Consider the following 14,920-nt stretch of genomic DNA (forward strand, 5'->3'; position numbering starts at 1 on the left):
TCAACATATGGCCATTATGAGCCCAACATTTCTGTTGTTAAGTGAGATATTTGTTAAGTGAGTTTTGCCCCATTTTACATCCTTTGTTACTACAGTTTTAAGTGAATCACTGCATTTGATAAGTTACTAACCTGGTTGTTACGTGCCTCCGTCTACCTCATTGACTTTGCTTGTCAGAAGGTCACAAAAATGATCACATGGGACATTAGCAAAAGTCACAAAGATTGCCAAGCATCTGAATTTTGATCACATGATTGTGGGGCTGCTGGAGAGGTTGTAACTCTGAAAAATGGCCATGTCATTTTTTTCAGTACCGTTGTAACTTTTTCAGAGCTGTTGTAATTTTGAACGGTCACTAAATGAACTGTTGTAAGTTGAGGATTACCTGTATTTTACTTCAGTGTCCATCGCCACCAAGCTGGCTGAAGAGCACTAAGAAATGAAACAAAAGCTGTTCTGAATGCCAGGTCTGCCAGGCAGCTTAGCCTGATATATGAAAGCCTGATATATAAATACGATGAGAATAGATTTATAATTATAATAAAACTTGGTTTTGCAGAACTAAGTGAGGCACAGGATATCTGTAATTCCCTAAAGTCCGTTCAGTCAAATAGCACTTCATTGCAGTGACATAATTGATGGAAATTCATCATTTGCACCATTATGTCATCCACATGATGAGATCGTTCTTCTCCACTTATTGCATCTGCAGACTCTTGCCTGGAAGCTTAATTCAGAGTTACTGAGACTCTTTTAAGAAAAGATGGGTAAGGCAAATCTCCTTCAAGCATGATGGATGAATTAGTGGGTTTCTTGGTGAATAAAGTTGCTTGAACTTATTCTGCCAATTGGACAGAGTCTACTGTGATGAACAAGGTAGTGTATTATTGAGATTCCTTTCCTCTAGTAGAGTTCAAATAAATGAACAGGTTTAGGTATGGTATGAGTCCTGATACCTGTGAGCAAGGTAAATAACCTTGGTGGAACTCAGTTATAGAAGAAACAGATTATCTGTATTTCTCATAGTCAGAATTTAGACCCAAATCATGAGGGAAAAATGGCATTGTTAACTGTAGTGGATTATCTTTGTTGGAATATAGATGGATATATAGATTCTCTTAGTATCTTTGGTGACATTTGATATAATCACTCATGGCATTTTGCTGAATCATCCCCAATGGATGGCAATTGGGGGGCATTGCCTGATAGTAGTTTTGCTTCTATCTGAATTATGGAGAAGCAGCACTCACATTTCTGGTTGCTTTAGTGTGATGTGCTACGGAGGTCTTTTCCTCATGTTATCTAATATTTACAGCATATGAAGCTGGTGGAAAAGGTCATTTGTCAGTTCAATATACTGATGACACTTAACTATATTTTGCCATCCTGGCCAAACCAGAGTTGCCCTGGAAAGGTTGAATTAGCATCTGTCAGGATCTAGATGGATCCAGGCTCTTGATTTAATCAGTTCACGTTAAATTTTATCAAGACCAAGTTGTTTTCTGTCAATTCACATTAGAGTGATCTGATAAAAAGGATGCTGGTACTTACTCTAGATATGGACAAAGAACTTGGTTTGTGAGTTGGAGCTCAACCAAGTCTTATGGTTCCTATTTAAACAGGTGAAAGTTGTGGCCAAGGAGGTCTTTAACCAAGAATAGTCGGCATGCCAGTGCAACCCTTTCTTCTCCAATATCAGTTTACTCAAGCCTTAATTGCTATGCATTTAGATTACTGCAATGCATTCTCTATGGCCTTTGAACATGCCTTGGAAACTATAACTTCAGAATGCAGTGGCTAGATTTCTGGTCAGATAAGTTCACAGTTAGAGCTAGTATCAATTACAAGATCACTACATTGGATAGTAATATGCTTCTAAGCAGTGGTGGGTTTCAAAATTTTTTAGAACCTCTTCTGTAGATATGGCCTGCTTTGTGGGAGTGGCTTGCTGGTCATGTGACTGGGTAGGAGTGGCTTGCCAGCCATGTGACCGAATGGGAGTGGTTTGGCAGTCATGTGACTGGATGACCATGGCCAACTTGTAAAATGTGGTGAAACTCACTTAACAATGCTCTTGCTTAGCAACCAAAATGTTGGCTCAAAAACTCTGGCATTTGAAGCACGTAAGCCTTAAAGCTGTCAAATTACAAGACTCTTGTAGCCCTAACCCTTTAGAAAAAAAACCCCCAGGAGTGTTCAAACTTAACAGTTTTAAGACTTGTGGACTTCAACTCCCAGAATTCCTCTTCCAGTCATGTTGGCTCAGGAACTCTGGCATTGAAGTGTGCAAATCTTAAAGCTGTCAAGTTACAAGACCCTTGCACCCCTAATCCTTTAGGAAAAAAAAACCCAGGGGTGTTCAAACTTGACAGCTTTAAGACTTTAAGGTTTAGATAGGACTCTTAGAGGCGGGTGGGGCGATTGTTGAGCCAGCCAATCAGTGAGCGGTGGGCGGGGCAAGCGTGGTGTGGATGGGCGGAGGGAGGGAGCTGGAACCGGTTCTAAACGGCATGGTAGATTTGTGAACCTCTTCTATAGAAGAGGTTAGAACTGGCAGGAACCCATCCCTGCTTCTAAGTCTAATTCAAAGTGCTGGTTTTTATCTTCAAAGCCCACAGTACTTTGGTACATAAGGTACTGGGCTCAACAGGGTTGATTCTGCCTATCTGGCCTGAACATCTTGAGAGAGCCTCCTAAAGTAATTGGGTAGACGGCAGCTCTTCTCTGTAGTGGCTCCTATGCTCTGGAACAGGGCTTCCAGAATATACCCTTGTTCCTCTTTGCAATATGCAAGGTAGTGAAAACATTCTTATTCCACTAGGGGTTTAGTCCTGAAATGAAGAGAGTGGACATTTTCTCATGGTGTGCAATACATGTCATGTCCTGTACTATCTTGGTATATTATACATCATCCAAGCTCCTATGATTGTGAGTCTACAAATATTATAAATAAACATTTTTCTACAACTTATACAATATAATATAATTTTCTACAATCATGAAATATAATTTATTACATTTTAAATAATATAAATAAAGTAATTTCTGTTGAATCATCATTATACAGATGTTGCCAATTACAACAGAATTTGGTAAGTGGCATCAAAATCCATTGGAGTAAGTTCTGGAAAATGAAAGTTTTACTGTAATGATTTTTGTCTTAACATAATGTATGAATCCATGGTTTATTCTTGATAATGAACAAATCATGGTTAAGCAAACTATATCTTAATGTAATGTGTGAATCTAACTAATCAGTTATTTATTTATTACTTTTATTTGACACTAAATTTTCTGGAATGTTGACTATAGAATAAATTGGGTTTTGAGAATGTATAAAAGGATTGGCACAAACTGTATAAATGTCAGACTAGTCTCTCTATAGATACTTCCAGTACTGACTCAGGTATGTCAGATGGTTTAAAATTCAGCCAGTTTTTTAAAACCAACGTTTAAACCCAGATTATATCACTCCAATTCTACATCTATTTTATTAGTTCATATTCTTTTTTTATGAACACAGTTTAAAGTGCTTCTAGATCCTTTAAATGCATAGAAACAAGATACTATACAGAAAATACAGAATGGTATTTCTCATATTACAGTGACTTGCTTAAATTTCAAAGGTTCTTCTTTTTGGTCACTTCCTCTTGTAAAGGCCTGTCTAATCTGTAGTTATTTATTTATTATTTATTTGATTGATTTATATTTCACCTTTCTGATCAAAAGATGCTCGATGGAATGCCATTTGTTTAAAATATCAGTTTGGTTCCTTCCATTTTAGAAGGAAAAAAACTGATACCTACTGTATGTGGTTGCTAAGTCTTGAAAATGACTTGATGGTGGGTAATCAGTCCTTCCATTTTTAGATGGTAATTTAAGGCCAATTTGTTTGAACTTTTGATTAATTGCTGCTAGTTTGGGAATATTATCTTGTGGTTTTGTTCATTTTTAATTGTGAGATTGATTGGTCCTATGTAACTGTATTCAAAAGTAAGATCCATTAAATTAAATGGAATGTACATGCAGTAAATTAATGTAGAATTACAGAATATCTTGCTTTTAGGATATTCATTTTGAACAGAATAATAGAAGCAATATAAATTTTAAAAATCAATAACAGATCTCTGATAATATGAATGAGACTCATGGCAGAAACATATAGTAGAGAATAAACATGAGATTGGTAGCAATCCCTGTCCTGTGGAAAAAACTGAGATCCAGAAGGATACCATCATATTAGCTCTCTAGAAAATTCTGAAAAACTGGTTCCCTTCCCCGCAACATCAGGTTGGGGGAAGCTGAAGCCCAGACAATGTGATTGTTTATGTATAGAGGGGTATTGCTTTAGGAAATTGAGAGTTGTTTTGGACGTTAGTTTTAGGTTTTCATTATGTTTTTATTTGTGGCTTATGAGCCAGCTAGGATTATAGTGTGTATGCATTATCTCAATTTATATGATGATCCATTTCAAATATTTAGCCAAGGCAAAAAGCAAAACAAACAAAAAACTGGTACAGTTGGTGAATGGGCTCTGCCCACATGAAGATCCCCAGATATATAAAATAAGCCATATAAGTCAAAGAAACTTTCCTATTTGATAAGATAATATTGCTTTGATTTTCAGGTAAACATCACGTGAATGGGAACAGTATGGTTGAACCCTTTCCAGAGGGAATGCATATGGCAATATTTGGTAAGTTCAATTTGTCTAATATTGAGACTATATTTATGACTAGACTTATATTAAATTATGCTGTTTTTCTATTATTAATATTAATGAATATCACCTTAATTCTTTGCTTCAAGAAACTGTTTATCACTATTATCTCCTTTTAAAATGATAACTCATCCACGTATGGATGAATTCAGATTTTCAATATCCAATCTAGTCTTGTGACTTGTTAATAGAAAGACCCCTCCAATACACACAGATATGGTTATTGTAGTGGCATGAAAAATGAATGAAGATTGTGATATGGAATGAGGGAGCCAGTTTGATATAGTGGTTAGAAACTGGGAGACTGCATTCTAGGCCTGCCTTGGGCACAAAGCTAGCTGGGTAACTTAGGGCAGTCACCCTTTCTTAGGCCTGGGAAGCAAGAAAGGGCAAACTGCTTCTGAAATCTTGCCAAGAAAACTGAGGGACATGTCCATGCAATAATCAGGAGTAAAAACTGATCTGAAGTTGACGTGCACAAAATTAAATAAAGGATTCATGTAATGATGGATTAAAACTCAAATTTACTGCATTACAATAAAAAATACATTCACTATTGCTCCTAGTTATTTTTTTTAGAAGGGAATGGAAAAAGATATTCATCATTATTGTGTTTAGCCAGAAGCCATCTTAAACATTATAGGGTACAAATATAACTGTGGTTGTTAGAAATCAGTAGAAATCAAATATACATTTATAATTAAGGATGCTTAGTCAATGGTTTACAACTTAGCTGTTTCTCAAAAGCGATTTGTGTTTTACATTAATGGTAATTTACAATCTTGTAAATAATTTAGTTATGATAAAGCTTATGGAATAACTTGGCAGTTGAATGGAACTTTGAAATATCTAATTTGTAGAGAATTAAGATTGTGTATATAGGAGAAAGAGTGGCAGAAGTTGGGGACGGAATTAAAAGAGGGATCAGACTAGAAGCCCTACATAGTCACCAGAGGACTAGGTCCAATTCCACTTAAATTTTGTTGACCCTTATCTAACTCCCAAGTAGGTGCTAACCATTAGTTGTAATATGATAGACTTATATATTTATTTACAAGACTGTATATTGCCTCAATCAGAAGGCTTTGGATGAGATACAACAAAGCAAGATGTCAACTCTGTGTGTTGAGCCGGATCTCAGATTAAAGTAGCTGGGTTGAGATGAATGAAGCTATTGGATAACGTGATTTATTGAAAAAGACTAAAGGGAAGGAAGAAACACGGGCGAAGTTTAAAAGCAGATAAAGAAAGCAAAAAAGATGGTTGCGAATAAGAAATGCCTAATGAAGAATGCCTAATGAAGCTGTTAATAAATCACTACTTTTTGTATTACAATATCGGTTCGCTTATTATAAAGCAGGCATCGTTAGGATACTTTACAGACAGTCATCGTTTGCTTTTAACTATTGGGGGTGCCGAGGGGGAACTCAGAAGACCATTGCAAAAGGCCAGCTATCTGAACAGAGCTGGATAGCAGACATCAGATATCAAAGCCGAGATGAGCGAAGCAAGAAGTGATAAGTAATCAACCCCTAAAAACAGCTAAAGCTGAGCCCCCACCCTACCCCTATGCCCAGAAAAAGGGAAAAGCCCTAAGCGAGCTGGGAAGAGTGGAGGGGATGCTGGACTGGAATCAAGCCAGGCCCCCAAAGTCCCCAATGTAGCCCTTGGGAAGTTCCATAGAGCAACGGAGGGAGGAATTTGACTAGGTCACCCTCCATGAAGAAAGGCCATTATGCATGCCAAAAGAGAGGGGAGGAGCAGTGGATCCTCTTGAGATGACGAGAAGCACATGGGAATGCAGCCTCACTTCTCCATGCATCGAAGGAAGATGAAGCTAGTGCCTCTCCCACGTAGCAGGCAGGCTGCCCAGGGCAGACAATCTCCACCCTCCCTCTGAATTAGAACTGAGGAGTATCTTCAGACATATCAAATGCAAGCATACAGAGGCTGACAGGAGGAGGGAAGGGCACTGCTGATTGAACCATCCCGATTCAGAGGAAAGTTTGATGGGAACTCAGACCAGTTAGCCCTATTCCTTGACTCAGCTGAAGTCCACCTGGAATGCTATGGACACCTCTACTCATCACCCAGAGCCATAGTGAATACTATCACAGAGGGACTAGAGCGGGAAGCAAGGGAATAGCTAGCAGTCCTCCACAAGAGGAGAGCCCCCCCAACTGCAAGGCGTAGATGACTTCCTATGACTGCTAGAGGCCAGATTTGAGGAGGTGGAGGAGGACCTGTACGCGGAATATGAACTCAGCGACCTAAAGCAAAGGGGCCTCCCCATCAAAGAGCACATCTGTGAATTTAGGAGAGTCATTGGAAGGCTACTCCCTTTACCAGAGCATCTGTTAGTGTATTTTTTCAGAACAAGTCTGGAGCAGCAGATTGCCCAAGTAACTGCCTACCACGACATTCCAAACTGACTCTCTGAGTGGTTCCGAGTAGCAATAAAAGTCGATAGCGATAGCGGCCAATGACATGAGAAAGCAACCGGACACAAAAGAGAGAGATCAACCTGACCTGAAACCACCCAGCTGATGGGGAACCACAGCACCCTGAGACCAGCCTTCCCTCGAAGTCCTCTGAAATGCTTCAGATGCAAGGGGATGGATCATATGGCATCCATGTGCCCCACCCCAATCTCAATGCCGAGGCCAGAGCTACTACCCAGGGCACGATGGGAACGCGGGCACAAAGGCTTTCCAGGCTGCAGAGGTCCCTCCCCAACCAGATGAAGGGGGGGGGAACCTAAGGCAACAATGACCAGTCACCAGAATCCTATGACAGTGATGACGAGGGTGAAAATGACCCAATGGTGAGAAGACCAATTTGCCCTTTCCTTTTTCCAATACGCCTCACAGCTCCAAAGACAAGAAGCCAGGGGGATTTTCAAGCCCTAATAGACTCAGGCTGCACTGATGCTTGATCAACCTGACCACAGACCTGAAACTGGGGATCAGAGCAAAAAGACTGGGGATCAGAGCAAAAAGACTGCCCCACCCAATCTGGTTCAATAGGTCCCTAATGGGGGGAGCCTATGCCACCCACTTGACCGAATCAGTGAGACTAGAGCTAGTGGATCACTGGAAAGTAATGTGATTCATAATAGCCCCCAAAATGACAGGTGCAGTCATATTGGGACTCTCCTGGCTAGACAAGTGGGGACCAACCATCTGGTGGCAAGGGAGTACCCGCAGGCTTAGGATGGAAAAGGGGCCCCAACTCCTTTTCCGCCAGCAAGCAGAAACACCACCCAAGCAGGGAACCCCCCAAAAGAGCTAACCACAACATCTGAGAACCACATCCGATGAAACCCCAGAGACCGAACAGATCCCAGGGGAATATCAGGACCTCGCAGAAGTATTCAGTGAGACATGCAACATTCTGCCCCCCCCCCCCAGTGAGGCAGATTGTGCCATTGAAATCATCCCCGGGGCAAAACTACCCAAACCCAAGCTGTACACCATGACGCCCTGGGAAATGCAAGAAATGCGCAAATACATATACAAAAACCTAGCACAAGGGTGCATCGAGCCAGCCAAGCCACGGGTTGCAGCGCTAGTCCTCTTCAAAGAGAAAAAAGACAGAACTATTAGGCTGTGTGTGCACTTTTGAGGGACAAATGCCATGTGCATACACAGCCTATACCCCATCCCCCTCGTGAAAGATATGCTATTTCACTTGGCCAAGGGAAAAGTCTTCACCAAATTAGACCTCGGAGAGGCATACTACTGAATATGAATCAGGGAAGGAAATGAGTGGAAAACAGCGTTCAACTGCCCCCCAGGGAGCTTCCAATTCAAAGTGATGCCTTTCAGACTACAGGGAGCCCCATCAGTGTTCAGGGGGTCCTCATCTACCTGAAAGACATCCTCATCTACACTGAGACCATGGACAACCACATACCCCTGGTCCAAGAAGTACTGAAAAAACTTCTGGCAGCCTACCTGTACGTCAAGCTATCAAAACGTTAATTCCACCGTGAGTGACTAGACTACCTAGGCTACCGACTGTCAAATGAGGAAATATGAGATGGACTCAGCCAAAGTGCAAGCCGTCCTAAGCTGGCAACCCCCTCGCACCCGCAGACAGCTACAAAGCTTCTTAGGGTTCACAAACTTCTATAGGCAATTCATCCCCTCCTTTGTGAAGATCGCCAAACCCCTGACAGACCTACTGAAGACAGGGAGCCCAGGAGCAAAACCTTGCCCGAGACAACCTCTAAGGTGAGACCTAACCTGCTAAAAGGCATTTGAGACACTAAAATAAATGTTTGCAAAGGAACCCTTCGTGATCCAAGCAGATGCCAGCGACATGGCAGTGGGAGCGGTGCTACTCCAAAGAAACAACCAGGGAAACCTACAACCCTGTGCCTATACCTCCCGCAAGCTCACAGACACAGAGAGACGATGGGCCACATGGGAAAAGGAAACTTTCACAATGAGATGGGCACTGCTAACCTGGAGACACCTGTTGGAACGGGACCAGAAACCGTTCGAAGTTTGGACTGACTATAAGAATTTGAAGGCTCTTAGGACCCCATGAAAACTATCACCCAAACAAGTCCGATGGGTTCAATATGTCAACCGCTTCAACTTCGTACTAAAGCACATTCCAGGGCAGAGGAACTTTCTAGCTGATGCCCTCTCCCGCATGCCCCAGTACAAATGTGAAAGGAAGCAGGTGGCGGATGCCATCATTTCCTCTACCCAATAGTTGCCCAAGTGACCACCAGATGACAACACCGTGACCAGCATGACCAACCCGCAGGCGACCTAACCACGAGACTCAAAACTGAACTGCTAGCAGACCCTTGGTTCCAAAACAACCAACACATCTTGACAAAAAGAGATGACCTTGCATGGAAGGAGACGAAACTCTATGTCCCAGAATCCCTACACACCCTAATTCTCCAAAGGAGCCACAACGCCAAACCGGCAGGCCACTTTGGATTCCTAAAGACGTTACACTTAGCCCGGAGGCAGTTCTGGTGGTCCAAAATAAAGATGTGGACAGTTATGTGAAAAGTTGCACCATCTGCGCCACAATGAATAAGTGACCAGGAACAGCCCCCCCCCCCTGGATTGCTGCAGCCAGTAGCAAGCCAATGAGACCGTGGGAGGAGATCACAATGGACTTTATAGTAGAGTTGCCTAAAAGTGGGGGAAACACGGTGATTTGGATTGTAATAGACCTGTTCTCCAAACAGGCGCACTTCATACCCTGCAGCAGACTACCCTCAGTTCACAAGCTGGCCAAACTGTTCCTGAAGCACATCTACCGCCTGCATGGAATACCTTGAAGAATTATCTCAGACAGAGGGGTCCAGTTCATGGTTAAGTTCTGGAGGGAGTTCCTGCAGTCCATTGGGTCATCCCAGGGCTTTAGCTCGGCTTTTCACCCGAGCACGGGCAGATAGACTGAATGCTATGGTAGAGCAGTACCTGAGGTGCTACGTGAACTATCAGCAGTCCAATTGGGCAGATCTTCTGACCTTCGCTGAGGTTGCGTACAATAATGCTGTTCACAGCAGCACAGGACTAACACTGTTCAAAGTAGTGAGTGGCATGGACTTTGTCCCAATGCCTGAGTATCCAAGGGATCCCCCTTCCTCAGTCAGCTTGACTGATTGGATATCAATGCTAAAATCAGCCTGGGAGAATGTCAAAAAAGCATTAGCTAAAGCAGCACAAACCTATAAGAAACAGGCAGATAAACACCGAGCTCTGCAACGACCATTCCTGGTCGGAGAGAAGGTTTATCTCTCCAAAAAATATTTGAGGTTAAAACTCCCTAGCAAGAAACTGGGACCAAAGTTTGTAGGACCATTCCCCATAGTAAAGATCATCAACCCAGTCTCACTGCAACTGAAACTGCCCCGACTGCTAGGGAGGGTACACCCAGTATTCCACAGTAGCCTCTTAAAACCTGTGGTCGGATCCACTCTGAGATCACTGCCCCGGAAACCCCCAGGCCTTGTGGTCATAGGAGGCCAAACCTATTATGAGGTGCAACGCATCCTTGATTCAAGGTGGCACAGGAGGCAACTCCAGGACTTATTTAAGTGGAAGGGCTATCCCTTGTCAGAGGCATCTTGGGTAAAGAGTAGAAATATCCAGGCTGATCGCCTTATAGAGAGATTCCATGAAAACAATCCAATAGCCTTGAATCCCATACTGATACTCAAATTGTTTTTGCTTGCACAGATTGCCTTTGAAAAGTGAGGAGAGGCGGATGTCAACTCTGTATGTTGACATTCCATGCAGAGCGTCATCTCAGATTACAGTAGTTGAGTTGAGATGAATGAAGCTATTGGATAACGTGATTTATTGAAAAGACTGAAGGGAGGGAAGAAACACGGGCAAAGTTTTAAAGCAGATAAAGAAAGCAAAAAAGATGGGTGCGAATAAGAAATGCCTAATGAAGCTGTTAATAAATCACTGCTTTTTGTATTACAATACCAGGTTGCTTATTATGAAGCAGGCATCGTTAGAGTACTTTACACAAAACACACTGCACAGAAATAAAAGAGAATTGGTGCATCATGCTCCAACACCACAAATTGCAAACAAGTACACAGATGTCTGCTATTATTCATTGTGGGGTTAAAGTTTGATAGGATCTTCCACCTGGATATTTGGCAAGCTACAGCTCAAACTTTGGTATGAAAAATAGATGAGGAAACTAATCAATATAAGTTCACTGCATGACTTGGGGAAATCACTGGTCTTAAATGTAACTATTTTACACAGTTATTTTGTGGGATGGTGCTACATACATCATATTTAGCTGTTGAGGAAAGGTGGAATGTAAAGATAAAAATTTTGGTTTCTTTCATTTTATAGTGCATAACAAGGAGACAGGTATTCTGAAGTACTGAATCATTTCTGCAACTATCGAGATATGTCTCCATGCCAATTAACCTTACCATAATCTTTGGAATGTGAACCTTTAATTAATTACCATGAAAATGTCCTTTGTCCCTCAGGAAAGGAAAGTATAATTCTTGCTTTAAAAAGCAGATTCTTATTCTCATATAATGGTGAGGTGGGCAGCAAACAAATTCAATAAATAAATAAAATAAAATTGGTTGGATTTGACACAATAGTGTTGAGTGGTGGGTTTTTTTGGAGAAATAATATTTTTGATATTACCTAGACAAGACTGAAAGACTCTCCTGAGCTTTAGCTGTCAATTTTTTTTATGTGCCATCATACTATTTTTGGTGTCATGTGCAATATAATAGGAATAAGCAGATTATTAATTAGCTATTTAGGTTGATAGATCACATTATGACATCTCAGAATGGTCTGGAAAAGCACAGATTGCAAGCAGATTACAAACACCTGTACTGATCTCTTCCCTTCCTGAGTATCAGGATGACCCAGCAGCTGCCAATCAAACAGCAGTTAGGTGGGTTGGAAGAGAGGAGAGGGGGGTTTTGTGGTTTGTTTGTTTTTTGGGAGATATTTTCTTGGAAACTCTGCAGTCTTCTTCCTCCCTCAGACCTGGTGTGAACTAAAAGTTTTGCTAGTTATTTTTCTCAGCTGGAGCCAAAAGTAGAAAAGAAGAACCATCAAACAAGCCAAGCAGGAAAAAACAAGCAGAAAAGCCAAACAAAAAACAAAACTTGACAGAAATAGAAATAAAAAACTAAAACTAAAAAAGAAAGAACATATAAGCCCTTCCAGGTAAACCAGGTAGGAAACACATCTGGATGAGCTATGTTAACAGAATCTTGCAAGTCAAACTTCCTGCCACCACTTTTAACTGATTGATCCATTAGGGCAGGTCCTTTTCTAAATTTCTTTCTCTTTAATATTTCTTAAGATATTAGGGTTTCCTGCCTCACTTAACTGACTATTTGCCAGGCATAATCTCTTCCCCCTCCCAAGGTCATTCCCAAATTCCATTATATATAGTTGAATCCTATAGAAAAGGTTCTAGTTCTAGAGAGAGAACAGGGATATAAAGAGTTTAAGACAAATTAAATATAGAGATCAGCAATACAGACTAGAATGATGTTACAATATAGGTAGTGCTCAAATTACGACGACAATTAAGCCCAGAATTTATGTTGCTAACGTAAGTGAAAAATTTGTTACGTGAATTTTGCCCCATTTTATTACTTTTTTTTAACCACATTTGGTAAGTGAATCACTGCAGTTTTTAAATCAATAACATGATTGTTAAGTGAATCTGGCTTTCCCATTGACTTTGCTTGTTAGAAGGTCACAAAAGGGGATCGTTCACATGATCCCGGGACACTGCCACCATCATAAATGTCAGTCGGGTGTCAAGCATCCGAATGTAAATCATGTGACCATGTGGGATGCTGCAATGGTCATAAGTGTGAAAAATGGCCCTCCGTCACTTTTTTCAGTGCCGGGTAACTTTGAACGGTCACTAAATGAACTGTTGTAAATTGAGGATTACCTGTATAGTGAAATTAGACAGAATATATACTACATAACTTATAGAAAATACATAAAAAGATAAGATAGTTTTAATAATAAAACATTAGTTTCTAAAATTGTTGGCACATCTGTGGAAATCCCAATTCTAAAGCTTCCTGGGATTTCACCCAGTTGAAAGTTCATGATCTTATCCCCACACCCATAAATCCATCACATGGTCCAATCTTCTCCAGCCATGCTGGCATTTCCACTCATCTAGTTCCGGTCAAATGCAGAGGTGCGGAGACAAAAGATGACCTTGGGCTTCTATAAAAGAATGACAACAACACATTCCACCATTCTACTCCTTTCTATTCCCCCCTCCCAAATACTACACTAATGAAACAGCATAGTGAAATAATAGAGAGTGTGGCAGGCCAAAGATCCTAAAAGGAACATAACTACAGGCCTGACAATAGGATTTATTAGCAGATCAAAGTATGAATTGCCATGAAACATATTAGCATGATAACAATTATACCAAATGAAAACATAATGATTCTGTTTTAACAATGCAAATGTCAACACATCAGTTTCTAGTTTCTTGGGACAGTTTCTCATTAATCCACAAAGAAAATACAGTCTTCAATTCCAAACAGATTTTTTTTGATAGTAATATGTTTTAATGCTATTTGGTTATCCCAAAGAATTCTGCACTTCCCAGTTTTTAGGATCTTCTCAAGACTTTAAACCAGATTAGAGAGAAAGGGATATCTTGCAAAATGTTTATACAAGTTTTGTTTAGGACTACATTCAAGATAATTTTAATGGGTACTACATGAAGTTGTTTTTTAGATGTTTTATGAATTTTCCTTGTTAGTATCCATTTTCTAGCCCAAAAATGTTAATACCCTGTTTCCCTGAAAATAATCCCAAAAATAAGCCCTAGCATGTTTTTTACGTCTGCACCTAATATAAGTCCTACCCCCAAATAAGCCCTACTTAAGACCCTTCACATTTGGCTGCCTGGCCATTCCATTTGGTTGCTCGCAATCCTGTGGCCACGAGGTGAGGTAGGGTAGTGGTGGAACTGCCCCACATGCCCTGTACTGGCTTACTTCAGGGCCTCTGCAGCCATGGAATCCACACCTTGACACCTGCCTCACAGCAACAGCACCAGAAGAGCCGAGGTGGCGCAGTGGTTAGGGTGCAGTACTGCAGGCCACTTTAGCTGACTGTTATCTGCAGTTCAGCGGTTCTAATCTCACTGGCTCAAGGTTGACTCAGCCTTCCATCCTTCCGAGGTGGGTGAAATGAGGACCCAGACTGTGGGGGCGATATGCTGACTCTGTAAACCGCTTAGAGAGGGCTGAAAGCCCTATGAAGCGGTATATAAGTCTAACTGCTATTGCTATTGCTATTGCTAATCATGTGCCGGAGAAGCCCACATGGCCGCCGGCCCACCTCTTCTGCTTGCTTGTGGCCAGAATGGAGCGGAAGTTGAGCGGTATGTTGGTACCAAGGCCTCTAGGTGAGGCAGGTGTCAGGCCGTGGGTGGGCTGGCTGCAGGGGCCCTGAGGGTAAACTGGTATGGGGCATGTGGGGCAGCTCCACCCCTCCTGCCTTGCGGTGGTGGCCTCCTGCCCCCCATGAGCAAACAGAAGAAATGGGCCTCCCGTACATAGGAAAAAGAATAAGGACCCCCCCCCCAATAAATCCTAATGCTTATTTTGGGACCCAAAAGAAAATAAGACCCAGTCTTATATTCAGAGGGAAACAGTTATCTGTCAATGCA

The 14,920-nt window shown here is 41.5% G+C and overlaps 1 protein-coding gene across 2 annotated transcripts in view; it reads left to right on the top strand.

Moving 5' to 3' along the window:
• The window catches only part of MSRA (methionine sulfoxide reductase A), a 173,291-nt gene that overhangs the window by 50,658 nt on the left and 107,713 nt on the right, over window positions 1-14,920 (top strand). For both annotated transcript variants that reach the window (XM_014065929.2, XM_087717472.1), the window contains exon 2: window positions 4,628-4,696. In XM_014065929.2, the coding sequence (XP_013921404.2) occupies window positions 4,628-4,696 (69 nt within the window). The remainder of the gene's footprint in view (window positions 1-4,627; window positions 4,697-14,920) is intronic.

This window comes from Thamnophis sirtalis, unplaced genomic scaffold, assembly GCF_051295495.1.
Source record: "Thamnophis sirtalis isolate CommonGarterSnake01/CBP01778 unplaced genomic scaffold, rThaSir2_p1.2 scaffold_6, whole genome shotgun sequence".
Classification (NCBI taxonomy): domain Eukaryota; kingdom Metazoa; phylum Chordata; class Lepidosauria; order Squamata; family Natricidae; genus Thamnophis; species Thamnophis sirtalis.